The sequence below is a fragment of the Gossypium hirsutum genome, chromosome A08 (genome assembly GCF_007990345.1).
Source record: "Gossypium hirsutum isolate 1008001.06 chromosome A08, Gossypium_hirsutum_v2.1, whole genome shotgun sequence".
NCBI lineage: Eukaryota > Viridiplantae > Streptophyta > Magnoliopsida > Malvales > Malvaceae > Gossypium > Gossypium hirsutum.
In genome coordinates this window covers 107663148-107685198 of record NC_053431.1, presented here as the reverse complement: position 1 = coordinate 107685198, position 22051 = coordinate 107663148, and the positions used below count along the sequence as shown (strand labels likewise).

At 36.6% G+C, this 22051-nt stretch overlaps 2 protein-coding genes across 3 annotated transcripts; one reads left to right on the top strand and one right to left on the bottom strand.

Moving 5' to 3' along the window:
• Window positions 1-350: 350 nt before the first annotated feature.
• Window positions 351-3878, bottom strand: LOC107933948 (F-box/WD-40 repeat-containing protein At3g52030). 2 transcript variants are annotated; one of them, XM_041074361.1, is made up of 10 exons: window positions 3537-3878; window positions 3242-3436; window positions 3015-3069; window positions 2293-2391; window positions 1947-2050; window positions 1730-1819; window positions 1482-1621; window positions 1294-1378; window positions 849-1208; window positions 351-759 (listed from the first exon to the last, which is right to left on the bottom strand). In XM_041074361.1, exons 1-10 carry the CDS (start codon window positions 3695-3697, stop codon window positions 723-725), a joined length of 1326 nt encoding a protein of 441 aa, XP_040930295.1. In that variant the 5' UTR covers window positions 3698-3878; the 3' UTR covers window positions 351-722. The 2 variants fall into 2 exon arrangements, with proteins under 2 accessions (XP_040930295.1, XP_040930296.1); XM_041074362.1 differs by having other exon boundaries at window positions 3242-3428; window positions 3537-3867.
• A 14426-nt stretch (window positions 3879-18304) lies between these two features.
• Window positions 18305-21800, top strand: LOC107933961 (putative disease resistance protein At3g14460). Its single transcript, XM_041075987.1, has 4 exons — window positions 18305-18308; window positions 18691-19944; window positions 19990-20158; window positions 20273-21800. The coding sequence occupies exons 1-4, from the start codon at window positions 18305-18307 to the stop codon at window positions 21798-21800; spliced, it is 2955 nt and encodes a 984-aa protein (XP_040931921.1).
• Window positions 21801-22051: the final 251 nt, after the last annotated feature.

The window sequence follows — 22051 nt, the reverse complement described above, 5'->3', positions numbered from 1 at the left end:
ATCTACGCTATTATCCAAGGTGGTCCCATAGCTCTCACCTGCTACTGCTAGTGCTAGTGAGTACTGAGCACACAAGTTTTTAACATTTTTTTCTCTTTCGAAAACTACAGCTTATATTAAAAATACTCCTATGCTAATTCTATTCAACAGTTTTGGATTGAATCGATGTGCATGTTTTGATGAAGTTACATGTGTTGGGGGGTAAAAGAAACCTAAAGGGAAAAAAAGTATAACTTAGATACATACATATGCATTCCTGTTCTTTTTTAAATATTCTATAATCATGGGGAAAGAAATCAATATATATATATACTTTTTCATAACTACTTTATATATTTTGAATGAGCATGTGATTAAAAGAAATGATGTTATTTGCTACAGCACATGTTCCATCGTATCAGAATGAGTTATACAAATTCCTCTATTGAACTAACATAAATATCTTTACATAAATAATAAAGAAAAGGAAGCTCTCATCATCAAACTGAATAGCAATAGATTCTAAGTCATTTTTGTAAGGCAAGGACTAAGGAGCTATAACTGTCAACTTTGGCTAACATTAACATATCTTCTGAAAGAGCCAAAATAGACCTTACCTAGACGTTGTTACAATCTTAGTTGAAGCTTCCTCACTCATTGGACATGAAGGCAAGGCCCTGTAATTTCTGGAATGGGATTGGTGGCGGGTCACATCATGAGGCTCAGCAGGAGTTGTGGGAACTCTACCTGCTTGGAAGATCCACCCAGATAACGAAGGAGCTGCATGGTTACAACGGAGATTGTGTCTTAATTCTGATGGGATAATAGAGATATACAATTAAAGTTGATAAAAACAACCTCTCGGTTACATTTTGAATTTCCACATCCTAATGTACTTGCTATTATGCGCAGTGACAACTTTTTTCATCCCAACTGACAAGCATGTTATGGGAGGTCGACATGTTCTAGGTATCCGGTCAACTTCGGCATCTTCTGGTAGCCTTATTCCTTTCTTTTTCTCAATGAAAGCGTGCATATTTCTAGCGGAACTTATTGGCCTCTCATCATCTATTAAACATCTTGAAAGAACTTCGCCTGTGTTCTGATTTAAAACTCGAAGCACACCATCTATTCCACCAACAGCCAAGGTTGAATTATCACTCCGCAAGTGGCTCAAGGAATACAGAACATTTGAACTTATTCGTGTCTCCCACAAAGATTTCATGGTCCTGCATATTCAAGAGCAAGGTGATTCAACCACTATTTCTTGTAATCTCCATATGACTGTATCTACTAAATTGCCAATTAACATACCTAAGGTCCCAACAATATGTATATCCAACTGTTGTCCCTGCAAACACTAAATGAGAACAAGGGTTGAAACACAGGGTCCTTATGCCTGTAAGAATAAGAATAAATTAGTTTCACACTTCAGATGCAAAAACCAACAAAAAAAAAGTGATGTTAAATGCAAGATGTCCATAAGTTTTTAATTATCTAACCTGCCGAGTCAGTTGGCCTCAGTCTAGCTACCCGCTGATCGGATGCAAGATCGGATATTGAGACACTACCAAGAGAGCTCCCACTGAGAATCAACTCATCATCGCTCAGAGCTAAGCATGTTACAGGGCCAGCATGCATCCTACAATGTAGAGATCAACGAGCAGCATTAAACAGATTGCTTTCAACATCAGAATTCAGAAGAGAAGAAAGAATGAAACATATAATATTCTACAAGCACAGTGCACACTTGATAATTCGTGAACATGTCCGGCTGTACATGTCAAATACACGAGCAGTTCCATCCTCACATCCAATGACAGCATCTGGATCAATGTACCTATAGCAGAAAGGTATTTATTTTTCTTGGATACTAATTGATAAATGTGGTGTAAGAGTGAGATTTTAGACAAGAATATTTTTTCCACACAATTCTGTCAATAAACATAAAGTGAGCATTTTCATACCGCACACATAAACCTTTTGAGAATGTGCCTTCACGCGAGGGAAATATACTTCTTTTCCCATTACGTGTCCATATACCGACACGGCTACCAAGCAAGCCAACAATCTGGAAGGAAGAAATGCATAGAAATAATTCAAAAGAATTTATGTTACCAAATCATCTGAAAACATTCAACATGAGCAGAACTAAATTCTTAATAAGAGCAGTAGATGTTTGAGACCACTTGCATGCTAATCTACGAGATATGGTTGGAAAAAAGAGAGGATAGTGATGAGCAAACAAGGGGAATTAGAGACTGGGAGAGACACTAAGCAGCTAATCACAAAAAAAAAAAAGAATGAATTTACCTTGCTCTCATCGAAATCAAAGTCCACTAGGAAGGCAGTATCAGGAATGTAATATTCTTCCTCACATTTGTAGCTGTCCAAAGACCAAAGACGCATGACCTGGTTAAGTTGTTTCCAAGTAAAGCATGAGAAGACTTAAGGGTAAAGTAAAAGCCTCTCACACAAAAGAAGGATAAAGTTTACTATAAAAAAAGGCATCCATATTAGTTTTAAATAGCATATCATGATTCATGAAAAACTTGGAGCAGCACTTTACTTTTTATTGACATTGATTTGGCTTTATTGGAAAACTAAAGCTTGCCTCAACTCGAGATTAGAATTCCAAGCATTACTTTGGGATTGGGTTTGGAGTGCCTAGTTACTATTAATAACATCACCAAGTAGAAAGGCAATTTCCAAAAAGACGTAGATGTTCCACATCTGCCATGTCCATAACTATATGGTTTCTATATATCCAAAATAATCAAATTGTGACATTAAATATTCCATAGTCAATTACCCAAAATGCGTACTTGACTCATTAAAAGCACGGAATTATCTTTCTGGTACTAGTTTTCAAATTTGAGTAGAAGGGATAGCATCCGTATTGGATGGGCTTATCACATGCACATGAAACTGGCATGAATAATACCTTTTCTTTTGATGCATGAGCAGGGTAATGTAAGCAGGTGTGATTAAATTGAAAGAATTGACATGAAAAGGATTATGCAACAAAAGTATACCTTGTCACCAACGCCAGTAAGAAGTAAGCCCATCTTCATCCGGCACTGATCAACCCTAACAGAATGCAAAGTTAGAAACATTCAAATTTCAAGGCCCCAGTTTCAACTATCTTTTGCAATACGATAAGCAGCAACTACAAGTTAATTGCTTTGGAAAAGTAAATTGGTATTCAAAGGACATGCATTTCAACAAAAAGAGTGGCGGGGAAACAGCAATGAAACGTTACCCGACTGAGTGAGCTTTCCACTGATGAATGTCGATGCGACCTCTTTGTAAACATAGCCTATGATACTTCATGGCTACTTCTTGTAGACCAAATTCCATTGATTTCCGTTGCCCTGAAGAAGTAGACTCACCAGAATCCCGCCGCAGCTTGAAATACAATACTTGCAATAACTCAGACTTTCTAATGACTGCATTCCTTAATAAAAGTAAAACAAAAAAAAGAAGCAAATAAGGTAAAATCCTTGAATTTAAAAAGAGAAAATGAGAGAGCAGAACCAGAGAGAGAGAGAGAGTACCAGGATTTGCAAACGGCAGTGCAGCGAACGAGGTCGAAGACGTCGAGGAAGGAGAAGATGATACAAAGGATATCATGTTCGAGCCACTCCATCCTTGTCCCACCTCTCACGCCACTTCTTCTTCTCATCGCTGTCGAACCGCCCGACGGACCGTGTTCCATATTTTCGCCTCGCTTATTAAAGCCCTAAGACAGAGAGAAGAGAAAGAAAGAAATTGAGAGTTGAGATTATAACGGAAAATGTCCAAATGAGAAAGGCACCGTTCAGGGTAAAGCCGAATTCGGCTTATGAGGCAGGCTCTGGAGTCGGAGCATATTAGACCTTTCCTATGTCATTTGGGCCAAACATGCAACTTTTTTCTGATTTTTTATAAAAATAACCAAAAAAAATTAATTAATTATTAAAATCACTCATTTTTTAATTGAACACGAAAATAACTTAAAATCTACAGTAAAAGTTGACGAAGTCAAAGAGCTTGATTCAAAAATTTCTATTTTCTGCTGAAGCCAATTCATTTGGCGACACCAGATTGCTTGATACATTATTACTTTTTTTTTTAACTTTTGTCCTTTTTTTTGACTTTTTTTTAAAATTTATCTTTATTTTTATTTATTTTATTTAATATTTTAAATATACATTTCAAAATTTTTAAAATTAATAATAAAATAAATAAGGATAAAGAAAGAATGAATGAAGGACAAAAGTTAAAAAAAGTTTTAAAAAAATAATAGGGTGTCAGGCAATCTAGTGGGCCAAATGAATTGACTCCACCAAAAAATTAAAATTTTTTTAAAGTCCCCATATTTTTAAAAATTGTAGTATTTTTTTGGTATTTATACAAGTGGCGCCATTCTACATAGCTCCACTAAAAAATTAATTTTTTTTCCTAGTTGCTGACGTGGCATGTTGGTGGAGTCAAGCTCTTTGGCTGTAACGCCCTCATGCCCGAGACCGTCGCCAGAGTCGAGCTTGAGGTGTTACTAAACTTAATTCATTAATTTAATAGCTCAAACAATTTATTTTTAAAATTTCCAGACAAGCTGGCCAACTGCATCACAGTCGCTTAAAAATTCATATCTCGAGTTCTGAAATTCGAAATTAAGATCCGTAAATTTTTCCTGAAACTAGACTCATATATCTATTTACTAATTTTTTTCTATAATTTTTGGTCGAGCCAATTAGTACATTTTATTAGTTAAAGTCTCTCCTGTTTCAGGGTTCGACTACTCTGATCCCTGTGTATTACAAATAAGATATCTCCTTGTACAGAGTATCAATGACTATGCCATTTATTTATTATAAAACTAGACTCAATAAGGATTTCATACATGTAAGATAAAACTCCTAATTGTTTTTTTAAAATTTATAGTGAATTTTTAAAGTCAGAACAGGGGATACAGAGATCACTCTGACCCTGTTCCACCAAAACTTAAATATCTCACAAAATATAATTCATATACCTGTTTTGTTCCATCCATATGAAAATAGACTCATCAAGCTTTAATTTCACAACTTACTCATCATTAATTCTATTTCCACTATTTTTAATGATTTTTCAAATTTACATCACTGCTGCTGTCAAATTCTGTTTTATGGCAAATTTTACTTTACTATATATTTTCATGGACTAAATAGCATTTTAAACATACATAACATCAAATGTGACTTAGATTGGCCATTCCAATGACTAATTAGTTACAAACCCCTTTCTTGCCAAACCATAGCCATATCATAAAATCATTTACACAAAGTGAGTATTTTGCCATACATGCCACATTCAAAACACACAAGCCATTTTACCAATTTAGGCCTTCGGATAGTGTGGACGAATCTTCGACCTATCCCGATTCTCAAGTCAGCTTGTCAACAACTACAATGAATGAAAAGAAGGGGGTAAGCATAGATGCTTAGTAAGTTCACATGCAAATAGCAAGTAACATAATCATGAAATTTCACATAAAACATCATTTGCATAAACAACACCAAGACATTCATGTTTCATTTGCATTTAATATCTTTCTACGATTTCATCATACCAAGTTCTCAACCTGAGGATTTAAGCACATACCTGTCAAATTTTCTCATTCACCACACTTACCAATATCTCACCTTCGTTTTAGGCATTCTTCTCATTCACTTAAGATTCACCCGTTGAACACATCGGAATATAATTCGAATACGCGGATTTTATGAACGTAAGTGCCATACCCGCAGCTAGACAAACTCAATAGCCTACGGAACTTATGTAGCCAAGCTACCATGTAACCCGCCCATAAGTGAACTCGGACTCAACTCACGAGCGTTCGCATCCATAAGTGAACTCGGACTCAACTCAACGAGTTCGGATGCCTAGTTACATCTCACTAACTCGGACTCAACTCAACGAGTTCGGAACTCAAGTATCCTAGTGACATGTCACTTGTATTCTAATCTATTCCTAAGGTTCAAACGGGCTTTTTCCTCGATCTCACATCTTTGCCGTCTTCCACGGAATATCGGAACCGATACTCGGTGATAGTTCATACTCATCAAGTAATTCACATAAGTACATATTATTCAACAATAACCACGAAACATAACATTTCATGATAATAATAAGCATCATATCATATAAACAATATTAAGTTGCTCAAAATGACAATTATGTTACTACATTTACACATGAACTTACCTCAATACAAAATATTAGCAATCGAGCCCATTCTTCGTAAACTTTGTTTTTCCTTCGATCGCGACTTGAATCTCGTTTCTCTTTATCTATAATGCCAAATTAATCTTATTTAATACATACATTCATCAAAACAGCATTTAATACGAACTTTGGAAAAATTACATTTTTGCCCCTAAACTTTTGCATAATTACACTTTTGCCCCTAGGCTCGGGAATTAAACTTCATCCCTTATTCTTATCTTTTATGACATGATGATCATTTTTCCCTTCTATGGCAACATAAAATTCACACTCTAACATGTACTTATGACTATTAGGTATTTTTACCGATTAAGCCATTTTACTCGTTTTTGCTTAAAACCGAGTAGCACAAGTTGTCTAACATAATTTAAAACCTCATATTCTATCATAAAACACCAAAATACACAAATTTCACCTATGAGTATTTTTCCAAATATGAACCCTAGATTGAATTATTGCTAGTATAAGTTAATTCGAGCTACCGGGATTTCAAAAACATAAAAATCATTAAAAACGGGGCATGAAATCACTTACTATGAAGCTTGAAAGTTGAAGAAACCCTAGCTATGGGGAGAGGTAAAATTCGGCGGCAACAATATGGAGAAGATGATCATTTTGTGTTATTTTTCCCATTTTATTTCATTTAATATACAAATGACCAAAATGCCCCTACTACTAAACTTTCCAAAAATTCCATCCATGCCCAATTTTTGTCCATAGACTTAGAAATTGGTCAAATTTCTATTTAAGACCTCGTCATTAATATTCCAAAGAAATTTCATACTAAAAAATCCTAGAATGCAAATTTTGCAAATTATTTGATTTAGTCCCTAATTTCAATTTAAGCACTTTAGGCATAGGATTTCATCACGAAATTTTCACACAATCATGCAATCATATCATAAACATCAATATAATTATAAAATAATTATTTCTATCTCGGATTTGTGGTCACGAAACCACTATTTCGATTAGGCCCTAATTCGGGATATTACATTGGCTCTACCAACTTTTACTGTAGATTTTAGGTCATTTTCGTGTTTAATTAAAAAAATGAGTCATTTTGATAATTAATTAAATTTTTTGGGTTATTTTTATAAAAAATCCCTTTTTTTCTTCATGAAAAGTTTATATGAAAAATTTTCCACAACTTTTTCATCTAAGGGTCCGTTTGTTTACATGTAAAAGGTTTTACGAAAGCATTTTCCTGTGTTTGTTTCATCTAAGGGTTCGTTTGTTTGTACTTAATTTTTTTTCTTAAAGTAACTCTTATATCTGTATCTCTGATTAGATATTGTAGCATTAGAAGCGATTTAGGAGGCACCCACAGATAGCCCTTTATCTGGTACCATCAATAGTGACCATCTGACTGATCATTCATGACCTGCCACCTGCACGCCTCACACCACTTGCAAGGGGAGCCACATTGCTTTTGGTCACTCGATACAGATTGTCCATGGGGACCACTAGAAGATAACAATCTCGTACTATCTTTATACAGGAAATGTCAAAGCAAGACCCCATAGTACTATACTTGACGACAACTAACATATAACAAACTTGCCACCTAGCCCACCAACGAGCAGGCCACTATTCATACTGTCAATGACATGACACTACTAGATAAGAGGGTCTTCCCTTATATATACCCCAAGACACAAATGTATGATGGATCTTTTCTCATTTTCTCACTTCAGCCTTTCACATGTTTACTTAGCCTTTTCTTACTTTCTCCTTGTTGGAAAAATATGTTTGAAAACAATGTTTAGAAGCACAATGGAAATTTAAAATTTTCTTTAAAAAATCTAGCCGTTGTGATATTTATAGCAATAAACTCTTTACCCGAATTATATTTATGTTTTCAAATTAGGCAGACTTAGTTGTTCTTAACTTTCGACCACTTGATCTTCTCTACTGATGGTTACAAAACTAATTATAATTATGACAACCTATTGAACAATAATATAGCTATGATGAGTAAGGAATATCTATCCATGAGGACTAAAAGTACTAGTAATTACCGTTTTTCTATTATTTAGCCAACAATTTGGGGTGATATGTTTTAATCTAAATTTACTAAACTAATTTAACCAAGAACGCAATAAAGAATGAATCAAAGAAATAGTAGAATATTAACCAATGAGATAGACAATATCTAGGAAAGATTCCACCTAGACTTCACCTATTATTATCAATCTGAGTTAAACGATTTATTCACTTGTGGTCTTGATTCGTAAAAATCCCTAAATTATGTTAATATCTCTTTCGCGAGTTAAGAACAATTGACTCTTAGTTAATTAGTTGAAATCTCTTTCTAATTAAAACCCTTATTGCCGCATTAACTCGATCTATGGATTCCCCTATTAGATTTGACTTTAATCTTATAGGTTTATATCGTTCTATTTCTAGAATTGCATGCAACTTCACTCAATTATGCTAGATCTACTATTAAAGAGGGACTTTTCCTCACTGAAGTAAGCACATTAAACATGAATTAATTTCCCGAAAATTTTAAAATAAGAAATAAGCATACATAATTGAGAACAAGAATCAAATATTTATCGCATAAAAACAAAAATTAAATAAAAGAATTCATCATAAGTTTCATCCTCCCTAGGTATCTAGGGAATTAGTTCATAATTCTAAATGAAAACATCTCAAAGTCAGAATAATCACAAGACATAAAAAACTCAATAAAACTTTGAAAGAAATTAAAAGGAGAGTCTTCGATCTTGATAGAGACCCATTTTTGAGTTGATTGCGATGCTGTTCTTCGAGTGTTTTCTTCGATCTTCTCTGATTGCCCTATTATGTCTTCTTCTAATGGGTATTTATAGACTTTAGAATGCTTAGAAAGCTTAAAAATTAGGGTTTTCCTCATATTTGGGAAGTAGGATGTGAAATCGACACGGGATGGCACATGGGCGTGTGTCCAGCCTGTGTGGCTCCTGAAAACAACTCTATTTGTTCAATTTTGGCTTGTTTTTCGCTCCTTTCGCTCCCAAATGCTCTCCTAAATATAAAAACATAAATTTAAAAGATTAGAAGCATGAAATTCGCTAATTTGCATAATTAATCATCCAAAAACGTATTAAGAATAAGATGAAAACATGTTACTTTTATATCTTATCATCTATTAAGCTCAATCTCAAATTGATAGAGTGTGGGCTCTATCAACTCTTTATAACAACCAACATCTATTACAACATTTCATTATAACAAGCTGGTTTTTTATGTTTTATTTTTTTCTATCTATACCAATTTTTCATTTATAACAATAACAATAACAACTTTACTAAATTAGTTATCTAAAACATCCTATTGTCTTACATTTTAGTAAAAATAATTCTATTCTTACATGAAATAAAAATAATTTTTTACTTAAAGTATTATTTTAATAAAATATTTAAATTGTATATGAAAATATATTAATTTTAATTTATTAAATAAAAACAGTCTTTAATAAAAAAATTACATTTGTAAATTTTACTAAAAATGCAATCTAAGTCTCATTAAGTAATAACATTATTAATACATTTTAATTTTTAAATTTAAAATTTAAAAAATTAAATATGATCTAAATTTTAAATGTTGTTAGAAATGTCTCAAATATTATTATAGGTGTATAAAAATTATCTTTTTATAATAATTAAAAATAAAATAAATAATTTTTTTCCTGTTTTAGTTTGGTAATAACCTTCAAACCATTCATATCAAAATAATCAATTTCTTTTCCGAGGCTTTTCGGTTTAAACAAATGGCTTAACTTTGAACATTAACGTAAAGGTATAATTTAATTTTTTACTTGAATTTGATAATTAGGATTATTTTTATATTTATATTTTTGATTATTGAATTTGGTATTTAGATTTATTTTGGTCATTTAACTCAAATTCTGTCGAGATTTGATAAAATAACCAATGTTACTAGAACATGATCATATTAGATGGGCCGAGAATGATCGATTAACGGTTCGAACAAATGGGTTGAATCAATTGACTCGAACACTACTTGAAATTGGTGAAAATAAAAAACCGAAACAAAAATTGACAGTTGAACATGTTGAACCGATTTAATAATTTTTTATCTTTTTAATTTTTTTTAGATTGTTATGAATTTTTAATTATTGTTGGTCTAATGGTTGAACCGATCAATCTGATTGAATAAGAAATCAATGGTCTAACCTATTCAACCACCTATCCAATTATTAAAACATTCATGTGATACTCTAAAATTGTTCCACTTTATCACATAAAAATTTATATAAATTTACAATTTTCAAGTGACTATGTGACATGATCTTAGAGTGCATCATGATCAAACTTTTATAATTTTCAAATTTAAGACCAAAATCGAAGTGAAACTAGCCAAGGGAGAAAATATATTATCCCTATTGACAAAGCTACCAAAAGTTCATTTCACCACTATCTGGCCATTCCAGGTTTAGGGATTACAGCTACTTTATCATCACCATCACTGGAAATCGGATACAAACAAAGTTTCCATACCTTGCAGGCTCAACCTCATAAACAAAGACCATCTAATATCGACCTGCAAAACCTCCAAGGGATTTATTATTGATTACAAGTATTTAAAGCTGAAAACTAATATTTGACTGAACCAATTAAAAAGAAACATTTTTTTTTTGAATAATTTTAGTACCCTTCATGTAATATCTCAGCAGTATCGTGCATACTAACTCAAACTCTAGGCTGTCTTGTATCTGCTACCTTGGGTTTCCTTTCATGTTTCCACTTGTAATTAGTAATTGCCACTAAAAAAAATCTTGAAACGATTTAATAAGACCGACCGCATCATTAATCTTTTATTTACTGAACAGTTTAGTTGACTTGGAAAATTTCCTCGTCAACATAAGAAAATGGGAGGAAACTGCATGAAATGGAGGATTCAAGGTAAATTCTCATCATTCTAGACAAGTTTTCTCACAACCTTTGATTTGATCCTGGCTCTCATCTATGCTGAGATATTTTCAGTATTTGTATGGCATGAGACATGAACTATGGAAGGATGGAATTTGAGAATGATATTAACTAACAACACATATTTTGCCATTTCGCCTGTGATTATTATTTACTCTAACTCAATGCTAGCACTTGATCTTCTAGATAAGAAAGGGATGCAAACTGGAAAGCTCAAGAGAATAGAGTTAGCAGGTTGAAGACTGAAGTGTACAAGAATTCCTTTTCCCAGACTATGTTGTTCATAACAGGATTTTTAGTGCCAACCAGTAGCATTATTGTTTTTTTTTGTACTTCTGGTACATATTGATATCAAATTATTTTGATATATTGTTTTGAATTTACCATATTTTTAAAAATATTTTTCATATATTAATTTACATACCCGTAGGGTACATTTTAAAAATAAATAATTATGACTAGATGTTTAAAAATATTTACTTACCTTACACATAGCTGGAAAAAAAATTGGAATACAAGGCTTCATTTTTCTGCACTGAAATTTCTTTGCTCTATCTTGTAACCGGAAGGAAAATTCTGCAGATGCATGAACCGTCCGGACTGCCATCTTTCCACACTTTTTCTACACCAAGCAAATCTCCTTTAGCTTTAATTATCTATCCATCCAAGTAACTATCAAAGCAATGGGTCTTTTTTCTTCTAATAAAATGAAAACATGGAAAGGCAAAAGAATAATATGGACCAATCAATGAAGTTCTACTTTTGTTTTTGTCGTACATTAGTGACGGAATCCAGGCTTCTTAACTGCAAGTGATGGGTTGGGTTGATGTTTGTGAACCACAGTTTATAAAAAGATATCTAAACCATTAGTCATGGAGGAAACTTCCTTCCAATTCTCTCATCGTGGGACCTTTTGACAAGATGTCAAACTCACGAAGGAAAAGAAATAGTGTAGGAAACTTGGTGCTTGACTTACAGTCAGGACATGAACTTATCTCACGTCTTCTTCTGTTTCCGATAATTATTCTCTGTAACCTGTACTGGTTTCGTCTTCAGTTTCAAACTTGATCCGCTGCTTGTTTTGTTTCTTCGAAGTACAAATCATGGAAGCCGTTGCTGCAGTTGGAGAAGCTTTTTTCTCTGAAATGTTTGAGGCGTTACTCACCAAGTTCAACGCTTCTGACTTGATAAACTTTACTCAGCAGAAGAAGGTTTATGCTGAACTCAAAAAGTGGAAGAACATATTGCACAGTATCAACGCAGTTGTCGCCGATGCAGAAGAGAAGCAAGTAATGGATAGGAGTGCTAAAATATGGTTGAAAGAATTACAAGACTTGGCTTACCAAGTCAAGGACATATTAGAGGAGTTTGATTACGAAGCTTTGCGGCGCAAGTCAACAGTGAAACATAGTAAGGTGAAAAAGCACTGCTTGAGAGGTTTGAAATGGAGTGGCGTGTTTAATGTGAAGATGGTGTCAAAGATAAAGGGGATCACCACAAGGCTGCAGCAGATTGCAAGTGAAAAGAACAGCCTGAGACTTGGAGATAATGTTGGAGGAAAGGCACACAAAGCAAGAGATCATCAAAGACTGCCCACAACATCTGTAGTCAGTGAAGTCAAGGTTTTCGGCAGGGGAAATGAGAAGGAAGCAATACTTAAATCGTTGCTGGTTGAGAAAACAAGTGAAGATGATATTCATGTCCCTGTTATTAGCATAACTGGCATCGCAGGGATTGGCAAGACCACACTTGCTCAGCTGGTTTACAATGATAGTAAAGTCAATGAATTTTTCGACTTGCGAGCATGGGTCCATGTCTCAGAAGATTTTGGTGTCACAGAGATCACAAAAGCCATTCTACAAGCTGTCAATCCTAACATTTCTTGTACCACCGACTTGAATTTGTTTCAGCTCCAGCTAAAGGAGGAGTTATCAGGGAAGAAACTGTTGGGAAGAAACCGAACAACCGAAACAAAGCGAAAGCACAACCGGTGTTCTTTCTCTCCTTATAACTCCTGTCAAAAATTATGGCAAGCACAATAGCACAAGATATGTTCTCTAGCAACCTTAATCAACCACAAATCAACTAATGCAACCACAACAAAAATAAATAGAGACACCGATATTTTTACGTGGAAAACCCCTCTAAATCAAGGGTAAAAACCACGGGACTTTAGAGTCCGATAAAGAGTTCCACTATCATCAAATGTTCAACTACAAGATCACAATATCAAGCCTACAACAAGCATTCAACTCCGACAAGGCTAACAATATGTAATCTTTAGCAAAAGAGAGAAAAATGAGAGAATATCACCAAAAAACGTAGCTGCTGAAAAATGGGTATTTCCGACGCTACAAGTCTCGGATGAAAAATCCGACCGTACAAAGTCAAGAACACCTTATCACCTAGCTGCTGTCCAAAAATCAGCTCAATCGAACCACGGATGGACCTTCGATCGAGGAGTTGATCACTGCTGCACCAAGCTTGAAAAACTGATTTTTTTATTCTCTCTTTTTCTCCAACGAGCTTCAATCTCACTCTCTGTTTTTCTCTCTTTTAAATTGAGAATTTGACACTCAATAATAATAGAAAGGCTGCCTACATCTCACACAAAAAAAATTGGCTTTTGACAAAATCAAAGAAAGACAAAACATTATGGCAAAAAATATGGGTTTCCCACATAGTGGGACCCATACCCAACAAATCTCCCCCTCCAACTATGTGGGGAATGCCTCCATGCCGGAGGTCAAACAACATGCTTCAAACTTTCCTCTTGGTAAGGCCTTCGTCAACATATCAACACCATTATCATTAGTGTGTATCTTCTCAAGCTCTAACAGCTTAGCTTCAAGAACATCTCGTATCCAATGGTACCTCACATCAATATGCTTAGATCTAGCATGAAAAGTTGAGTTCTTACCAAGATGAATAGCACTCTGGCTATCACAGTACGGGACATACTTCTCCTGAGTAAAACCAAGTTCATGCACAAACTTCTTCATCCAAAGCATCTCCTTACACGCTTCGGTTGCTGTAATGAACTCTGATTCGGTGGTGGACAATGCAACACACTTTTGCAGTCTCGATTGCCATGCCACAGCTCCCCCTGCATAAGTGATTAAGTAACCTGAAGTAGATCTCCTCGAGTCAATGTCTCTGGCCATGTCTGAATCTGTATACCCAACAAGAACAGGTTTCTCATTGCCGAAACAAAGTTTCATGTTGGAAGTGCCACGAAGATATCTCATAATCCACTTCACTGCATTCCAATGCTCTCTGCCTGGATTAGAAAGAAACCGACTAACTGTACCAACGGCATAAGCCAAGTCTGGTCTCCTGCAAACCATTGCGTACATCAAACTACCCACGGCTGAAGAGTAAGGAATTTTCTGCATCTCTTCCTTCTCCTTTTCTGTGGAAGGACTATGCTTAACACTCAATCTAAAGTGCATAGCAAAGGGAGTATTCACCGCTTTAGCTTTGTCCATACTAAACCTTTGAAGTACTTTCTCAATGTACCTCTCTTGTGATAACCATAATTTCTTGGCCTTTCTATCACGTGTCAGTCTTATGCCAAGAATTTGCTTTGCTGGCCCCAAATCCTTCATTGCAAAGGATTTACTCAACTCTTGTTTCAACTTCTCAATTCTAGAAGCATTCTGACCAACAATAAGCATATCATCAACATAGAGCAAAAGAATAATAAAATCATCACCAGAGAATCTCTTAACAAACACACAATGATCAGAAGTAGTCTTCTTGTAGCCTTGCCCCCCATAACAGACTCAAACTTCTTGTACCATTGCCTTGGAGCTTGCTTCAAACCATACAAGCTCTTCTTCAATCTGCACACATAGTCCTCTTTCCCTTGTGCAACAAAACCCTCTGGCTGCTCCATGTAAAGCTCTTCTTCCAAGTCACCATGAAGAAAAGCAGTTTTCACATCCATTTGTTCAACCTCTAGGTCATAACAAGCTGCCAAACTCAGTATAGTTCTGATAGAGGACATCTTCACAACCGGAGAAAATATTTCTTCAAAATCAACCCCCTTTTTTTGAGTATAACCCTTGACGACCAATCTAGCTTTGTATCGTGGAGATGAAGACTTCTCTTCTTGCTTCAACCTGTAAACCCACCGATTCTTCAAAGCTCTTTTGCCCTTAGGCAGTTTCACCAATTCAAAAGTATGGTTCTCATGCAAGGATTGAAGTTCGTCTTTCATCGCTTCAACCCACTGATCTTTGCATTCACTCTCCATAGCCTCTTCATAACATTCAGGTTCTCCCCCGTCAGTCAAAAGAACATATTCATCAGGAGAATACCTGACAGAAGATCGTCGATCTCTGGAAGACCTTCGAAGTGGAACTGCTGGTGGAGTTATAGGTGCTTGTTGTTGATCATTCACAACATCATCCATGGGAGTATCAAAGTCACCTATAGTCTGATGGTCACCACTAACATCACCATGCACATCATCCTGGATAGGATCTGGTGAAGAGTCTAGGGGAACCGGATTCACATCGATCAAGTCACCACTACCTTGTGAATCCACTTTCTCCGTCTTATCAATGTCATCAATGGTCTGATCCTCAATGAAGACAACATCTCTGCTTCTCACGAGTTTCTTCTGAACTGGATCATAGAGTCTATAACCAAACTCACCATATAGACCATAACCAATAAAAATGCATTGTCGAGCCTTGGCATCCAACTTGGATCTTTCATCCTTTGGAACATGAACAAATGCTTTACAACCGAACACACGTAGGTGATCATATGACACGTCTTTACCAAACCAAACTCTATCTGGCACATCACCTTTCAAAGGAACACTAGGAGACAGATTTATCACATGTGTCACTGTATTCAAAGCTTCAGCCCAAAACGATCTTGGTAACTTTGCATCTGACAACAAACATCTGACTCTCTCAATCAATGTTCGGTTCATTCTTTCAGCTAACCCATTTAACTGTGGAGTCTTTGGTGGTGTTCTCTGATGTCTGATTCCCTGTCGCAGACAATACTCATGAAACGACCCTGTGTACTCGCCACCATTATCAGTACGAATGCACTTCAACTTCTTCCCAGTTTCCCTTTCAATTGATGCTTGAAACTGTTTAAACACCTCAAAGACTTGATTTTTAGACTTCAAAGTGTAAACCCATAGCTTTCTTGAACAATCATCAATGAAAGTCACAAAGTAAAGTGCACCACCATGTGATCTTACTTTTATCGGGCCACAAACATCTGAATGGACCAACTCTAGCAACTCTGATTTCCTATGAGGAGGATGGCTTCTAAATGAAACTCTTTTCTGCTTTCCTGCTAGACAATGAGCACAATTCTTCAGTGTAGCATTCTTTAAACCCGAAAGTTGATTCTTCTTCGCTAAACAGCTAAGCCCCTTCTCACTCATGTGATTGAGTCGTTTATGCCACAACTCAATTGAGCTGTCATTCAGTGTCACATTCACCGTCTCTCGAGAAGTCAAAGCTTGCATCAAGTACAAATTTGAGCTCTTCTTTCCTCGAGCCACAACCAAGGAGCCTTTAGTCAGCTTCCACTGCCCTTCACTGAAGGTGTTACAGAATCCCTCATCATCAAGCTTTCCTGCAGAAATCAAATTTAAACGGACATCCGGTGCATGTCTGACATCCTTGAGAGTTAACTTTGTTCCATTGTTACTTACCAAGCTAACATCTCCCATACCAATAACCGAAACCAAACCATCATTACCCATCTTCAATAGCCCAAAATCACCAGGAGTATAAGATGTGAAGAATTCCTTCCTCGATGTGACATGAAGTGATGCACCAGTATCAATCACCCAACTAGTCTCGTCGCATGCTAGGTTGACCAAATTCTCATCACAAATAACTAACAGATCTTCACGAGTAATAGTAGAAACACGCTCGGATTTTTTATCGTCATTCCGATCGTGTTTATCACCACCACCTTTGTTCTCTTTCTTCCACTTGAAGCAATATTTCTTGATATGACCTTTCTTACCACAATGATGACACTCAAGATTCTTGTATCTCGATCTTGACTTGCTTCGGCTTTTATCTCTACCCTTTCCATCTTTGTCTCTGTTTCTCCCCCTGTTCTCGATAACCAACACCTCGGACTGTGATGTAGAACCCTGAGATCTTCTTCTAACCTCTTCATTCAACACACCACTCTTAGCCAAATCCAAAGTAATAATACCCTGTGGGGCAGAATTAATGAGTGAGACTCGAAAGGTCTCCCAAGAGTCTGGTAGAGTAGCAAGCAACCAAAGTCCTAAAATCTCGTCATCAAATTTGACACCCATACCAAGCAACTGATTCATCACACTCTGAAATTCACTAACATGGTCAGCTATAGACATTCCTTCTTTATATTTCAGCGCCATCATTTTCTTCAGCAAAAATAACTTGTTATTGCCCGACCTCGAAGCATACAAGCTTTCAAGCTTCTCCCACAATGTTCGAGCATGTGTCTCTTGATCAATGTGGTTGTAAACATTTTCTTCAACAAATTGCCGAATAAAGCCACACACTTGTTGATGCTCAAATTCCCATTCTTCATCACTTTTCGAATCGGGTTTTCAGTAGTAAAGACCGGAAGATGCAAAGCCTTCACAAACAACAAGTCCTTCATTTTATTCCCCCAAAGTTGATAATTTGTGCCATTCAACATAATCATCTTGCTCGTATTGATTTCCATAATTACCTGACACAATAACCAAGCTCTGATACCAGTTTGTTGGGAAGAAACCGAATAACCGAAACAAAGCGAAAGCACAACCGGTGTTCTTTCTCTCCTTATAACTCCTGTCAAAAATTATGGCAAGCACAATAGCACAAGATATGTTCTCTAGCAACCTTAATCAACCACAAATCAACTAATGCAACCACAACAAAAATAAATAGAGACACCGATATTTTTACGTGGAAAACCCCTCTAAATCAAGGGTAAAAACCACAGGACTTTAGAGTTCGATAAAGAGTTCCACTATCATCAAATGTTCAACTACAAGATCACAATATCAAGCCTACAACAAGCATTCAACTCCGACAAGGCTAACAATATGTAATCTTTAGCAAAAGAGAGAAAAATGAGAGAATATCACCAAAAAACGTAGCTACTGAAAAATGGGTATTTCTGACGCTACAAGTCTCGGATGAAAAATCTGACCGTACAAAGTCAAGAACACCTTATCACCTAGCTGCTGTCCAAAAATTAGCTCAATCGAACCACGGATGGACCTTCGATCGAGGAGTTGATCACTGCTGCACCAAGCTTGAAAAACTGATTTTTTTTATTCTCTTTTTCTCCAACGAGCTTCAATCTCACTCTCTGTTTTTCTCTCTTTTAAATTGAGAATTTGACACTCAATAATAATAGAAAGGCTGCCCACATCCCACACAAAAAAAATTGGCTTTTGACAAAATCAAAGAAAGACAAAACATTATGGCAGAAAATATGGGTTTCCCACATAGTGGGACCCATACCCAACAGAAACTTTTACTTGTCTTAGATGATGTACGGCTTCAGAACTACAATCAATGGAGTCTCCTTATCCGTCCTTTCGAAGTCGGGAACTCGGGGTGCAAAATCATTGTCACCACTCAGGATCAAAACATTTCACAAATAACAGGTCCCTTAGTCCATAATACTCCTTTGAAAGAGTTGGCAGATGATGCTTGTTTGTCAATTTTAGCTTTCCATGCTTTGAAAAGCAAAAATTTTAAACGCCATCCACATCTGAAAGAAATTGGCCAAGAAATAGTGAAGAAATGCAAGGGGCTACCTTCAGCGGTAAAAGAATTGGCAAGCCACTTGGGCGCCAAGCAGGTATACAAAGAGTGGGAAGCTGTAGCCAGGAGCAAGATTTGGGATCTACTAGAAGAGAAAGGGGGCACTGTTGCTGCATTAAGATGGAGTTACCATCACCTCTCCTCTCATTTGAAGCCATGTTTTGCTTACTGCTCTTTAATTCCAAAGGGCTATGAATTCAATAGTGATGAGTTGGTTCTGTTATGGATAGCAGAGGATTTCATGCAATCGAAAGGGCATAAGCAACCGGAAGACTTAGGTCATGAGTACTTCTCCGATCTGTTATCAAGGTCATTTTTTCGGAAGTCAAATAATAACAGCTCGTTGTTTGTAATGCATGACCTCATTATCGATCTTGCTCAATCTGTTGCTGGTGATTCCTGTTTTAATATGGAGCATGAACTGCACATCGGTGAAATGGCTCGTCATGTTTCGTTCATTCCCCGCCGATACGATGTCTCACAAAGGTTTGAAATCTTCAATGAGAGGAAACACGTACGATCTTTCATAGCACTGTCGACACCATGTCAGAGAGGAGGATATTGCTATTTAAGTAGTAAGGTACTATACAAATTGCTGCCAAAATTGAAGTGCTTAAGAGTGTTATCCTTGAGTGGCTATTTCATCGGAGAGCTATCGAGTTCAATTGGTGATTTGAAGCTTTTGCGGTGCCTTAATTTGTCTAGAACAGCAATAAGATTGCTGCCTCGGTCAGTTGGTAATCTTCACCACCTACAAATGTTAATATTAAACCAATACAAAGAACTTACAGCTTTGCCTGTTGAAATTTGTGGACTGAGTAAATTGCATCATCTTGACATCCGAGATACTCTGAAGCTACAAGAGCTGCCACCAGGACTCGGAAGCTTGACCAGTCTCCGAGTATTGCCCAAATTCATTATCGGGAAAGCTGGAGGGCTGGCATTAAGGGAGTTAAAGGATTTGTCTCTTCAAGGTTAGCTTTCCATTATAGGGCTGCATAACGTGGTGGATATTCAAGATGCAAGGATTGCCAACCTAAGGCAAAAGCAAGGCCTGAAGAAGCTAGCCCTTGAATGGAGCAATGATTTTAAAAACAGAGACAACCAAATGCAGGAGCAGGTCCTTGCGTTGCTGGACCCTCAAAAAGATCTCCAATGGCTGTCCATTTCAAATTATGGAGCTACAAAGTTCCCTTCTTGGGTAGGGAATCCTTCTTTTGCTAAAATAGAGCAGCTAGACTTCTTTGACTGCATAAATTGCAAATAATTGCCATCACTTGGGCGACTACGGTCACTCAAAAGCTTGAACATAAGAGGCATGCATGCAATGAGAAAGTTGGGCCCTGAATTTTACGGGGACGGTTTTCCATCTTTGGAGATCTTGAGGTTTGAGAACATGACAGAATGGAAGGAATGGATTTCATGTGTTGGTAGCGTAGAAGGTTTCCCCTGTCTTCGTGAGCTTATACTGCACAACTGTCCTAAATTAGCTGGAACGCTGCCAAGAACCCTCAGTTCCCTAGTAAAACTAGATGTTCAAAACTGCCCACAGCTAATGAGTTCACCTTTAAGGTCCACATGCTTACGTGGATTAACCGTGGAGGACAGTACTAACGTAATCCTTCCAAGAATGGTCGGTCAAAACACCATCACCAAATTGAAATTTAAGGGAATTTCAGGCCTTACCTGCATAACTGAGGAGCTCTCCAAGGCCTTAATGAGACTTGAAGTTCTAGAGATTGAAGGTTGCAGTGCACTAACGTGTTTGTGGCAGAATGGATCAGAATTAGAAAACCTGCCTTGTCTAAATAGTTTGGTAGTAAAGAATTGTCCCGAGCTTGTATCATTGGTTGGAGAAAAGCAAGGGCAAGGACTATGCCTACTCTCATCTCTTAAAGATCTCAGGATTGAAAGCTGCCAAAAATTTGTGTCCTTGCCAGCAACAGGGTTGCCTCATACACTAAAGTGCTTCACAATCCTTGACTGCAAGGCTCTGGAGTCATTACCTGACATGAATGACAGCAATTCCAACTGCTGCCTTCTTGAAGAGTTAAAGATTGTAAGCTGTCCTTCCCTGAAATCCTTCCCGGAACCCAAATTGCCCTCGACACTCAAGAGCTTGAGAATCAAAAACTGCAGAAATCTAGAGTTCCTTCCTGGTGGACGAGTGCAACGTGATGGCAATGATAATTGTGCACCGCGCCTTGAATATTTGTGTTTATCTGATTTTCTTTCTTCAGAATCCTTATTGGAAAGTGTGTTGCCATTACTAGATCTTAAAGTCCTCCGGCTATCGAATTGTATGAATCTTAGGGCCTTGCCAGACCATATGCCGAACTTCAACTCTCTTCAAGAACTGAGTTTATCAGACTGTGTGGCTCTGACATCCATCCCAGAGGGTGGTTTGCCGCCCAACATAACTTCACTCGAGTTCCATAATTGTGAAAAGCTAAAGCAGCCAATGTTAGAGTGGGGCCTGGAAAAACTCAATTGTCTTACAGAAATCAAGATTGTTGGTGCATGCCCTGCTGCAGATACTGATTCATTTCCAGCTGAGAGTGTAATGCTTCCTTCAACTTTAACCAGTATTTGCCTGGAAAGCCTTGAGAATTTGGAATGTCTATCCTGGGAACTAGAAAACCTCATGGCTCTCCAAGAATTGCAGATTAAAGGCTGCCATAAGCTCCAGTTTCTACCAAAGACAGGCCTACCGGTCTCACTAGGACGGCTATGTATCTCTGACTGTCCTGTTTTACGAGACAAGTGTAGAAAAGAGAAAGGACAATATTGGTCCATCATACGCGACATCCCTTGCCTTGAAATTTATTGAAAATACATGGTAGATCAGGTATGATGAACTTTAATCACGTTGTCCAAGCTCCAGGCTGTCTGTTTTTGGAGACTGATTATATTATACCTTTACGTTAATGTTTAAAGTTAGCCATTTGTTTAAACCGAAAAGCCTCGGAAAAGAAATTGTTTATTATGATATGAATGGTTTGAAGGTTATTACCAAACTAAAACAGGAAAAAAATTATTTATTTTATTTTTAAATATTATAAAAATATAATTGTTATACAC

Excerpts from the sequence above, each read along its gene's own strand:
- LOC107933948 (XM_041074361.1), bottom strand. The coding sequence starts at position 3,697 with ATGGAACACGGTCCGTCGGGCGGTTCGACAGCGATGAGAAGAAGAAGT. Across the intron at positions 3,437-3,536 it reads ACTGCCGTTTGCAAATCCTG|GAATGCAGTCATTAGAAAGT; the intron begins GTACTCTCTCTC and ends ACTTTTATTAAG. Across the intron at positions 760-848 it reads AGGATGTGGAAATTCAAAAT|CTCCTTCGTTATCTGGGTGG; the intron begins GTAACCGAGAGG and ends GTAACCATGCAG.
- LOC107933961 (XM_041075987.1), top strand. Across the intron at positions 19,945-19,989 it reads AAAGGATTTGTCTCTTCAAG|ATGCAAGGATTGCCAACCTA; the intron begins GTTAGCTTTCCA and ends TGGATATTCAAG. Across the intron at positions 20,159-20,272 it reads TCAAATTATGGAGCTACAAA|CTTGAACATAAGAGGCATGC; the intron begins GTTCCCTTCTTG and ends GTCACTCAAAAG.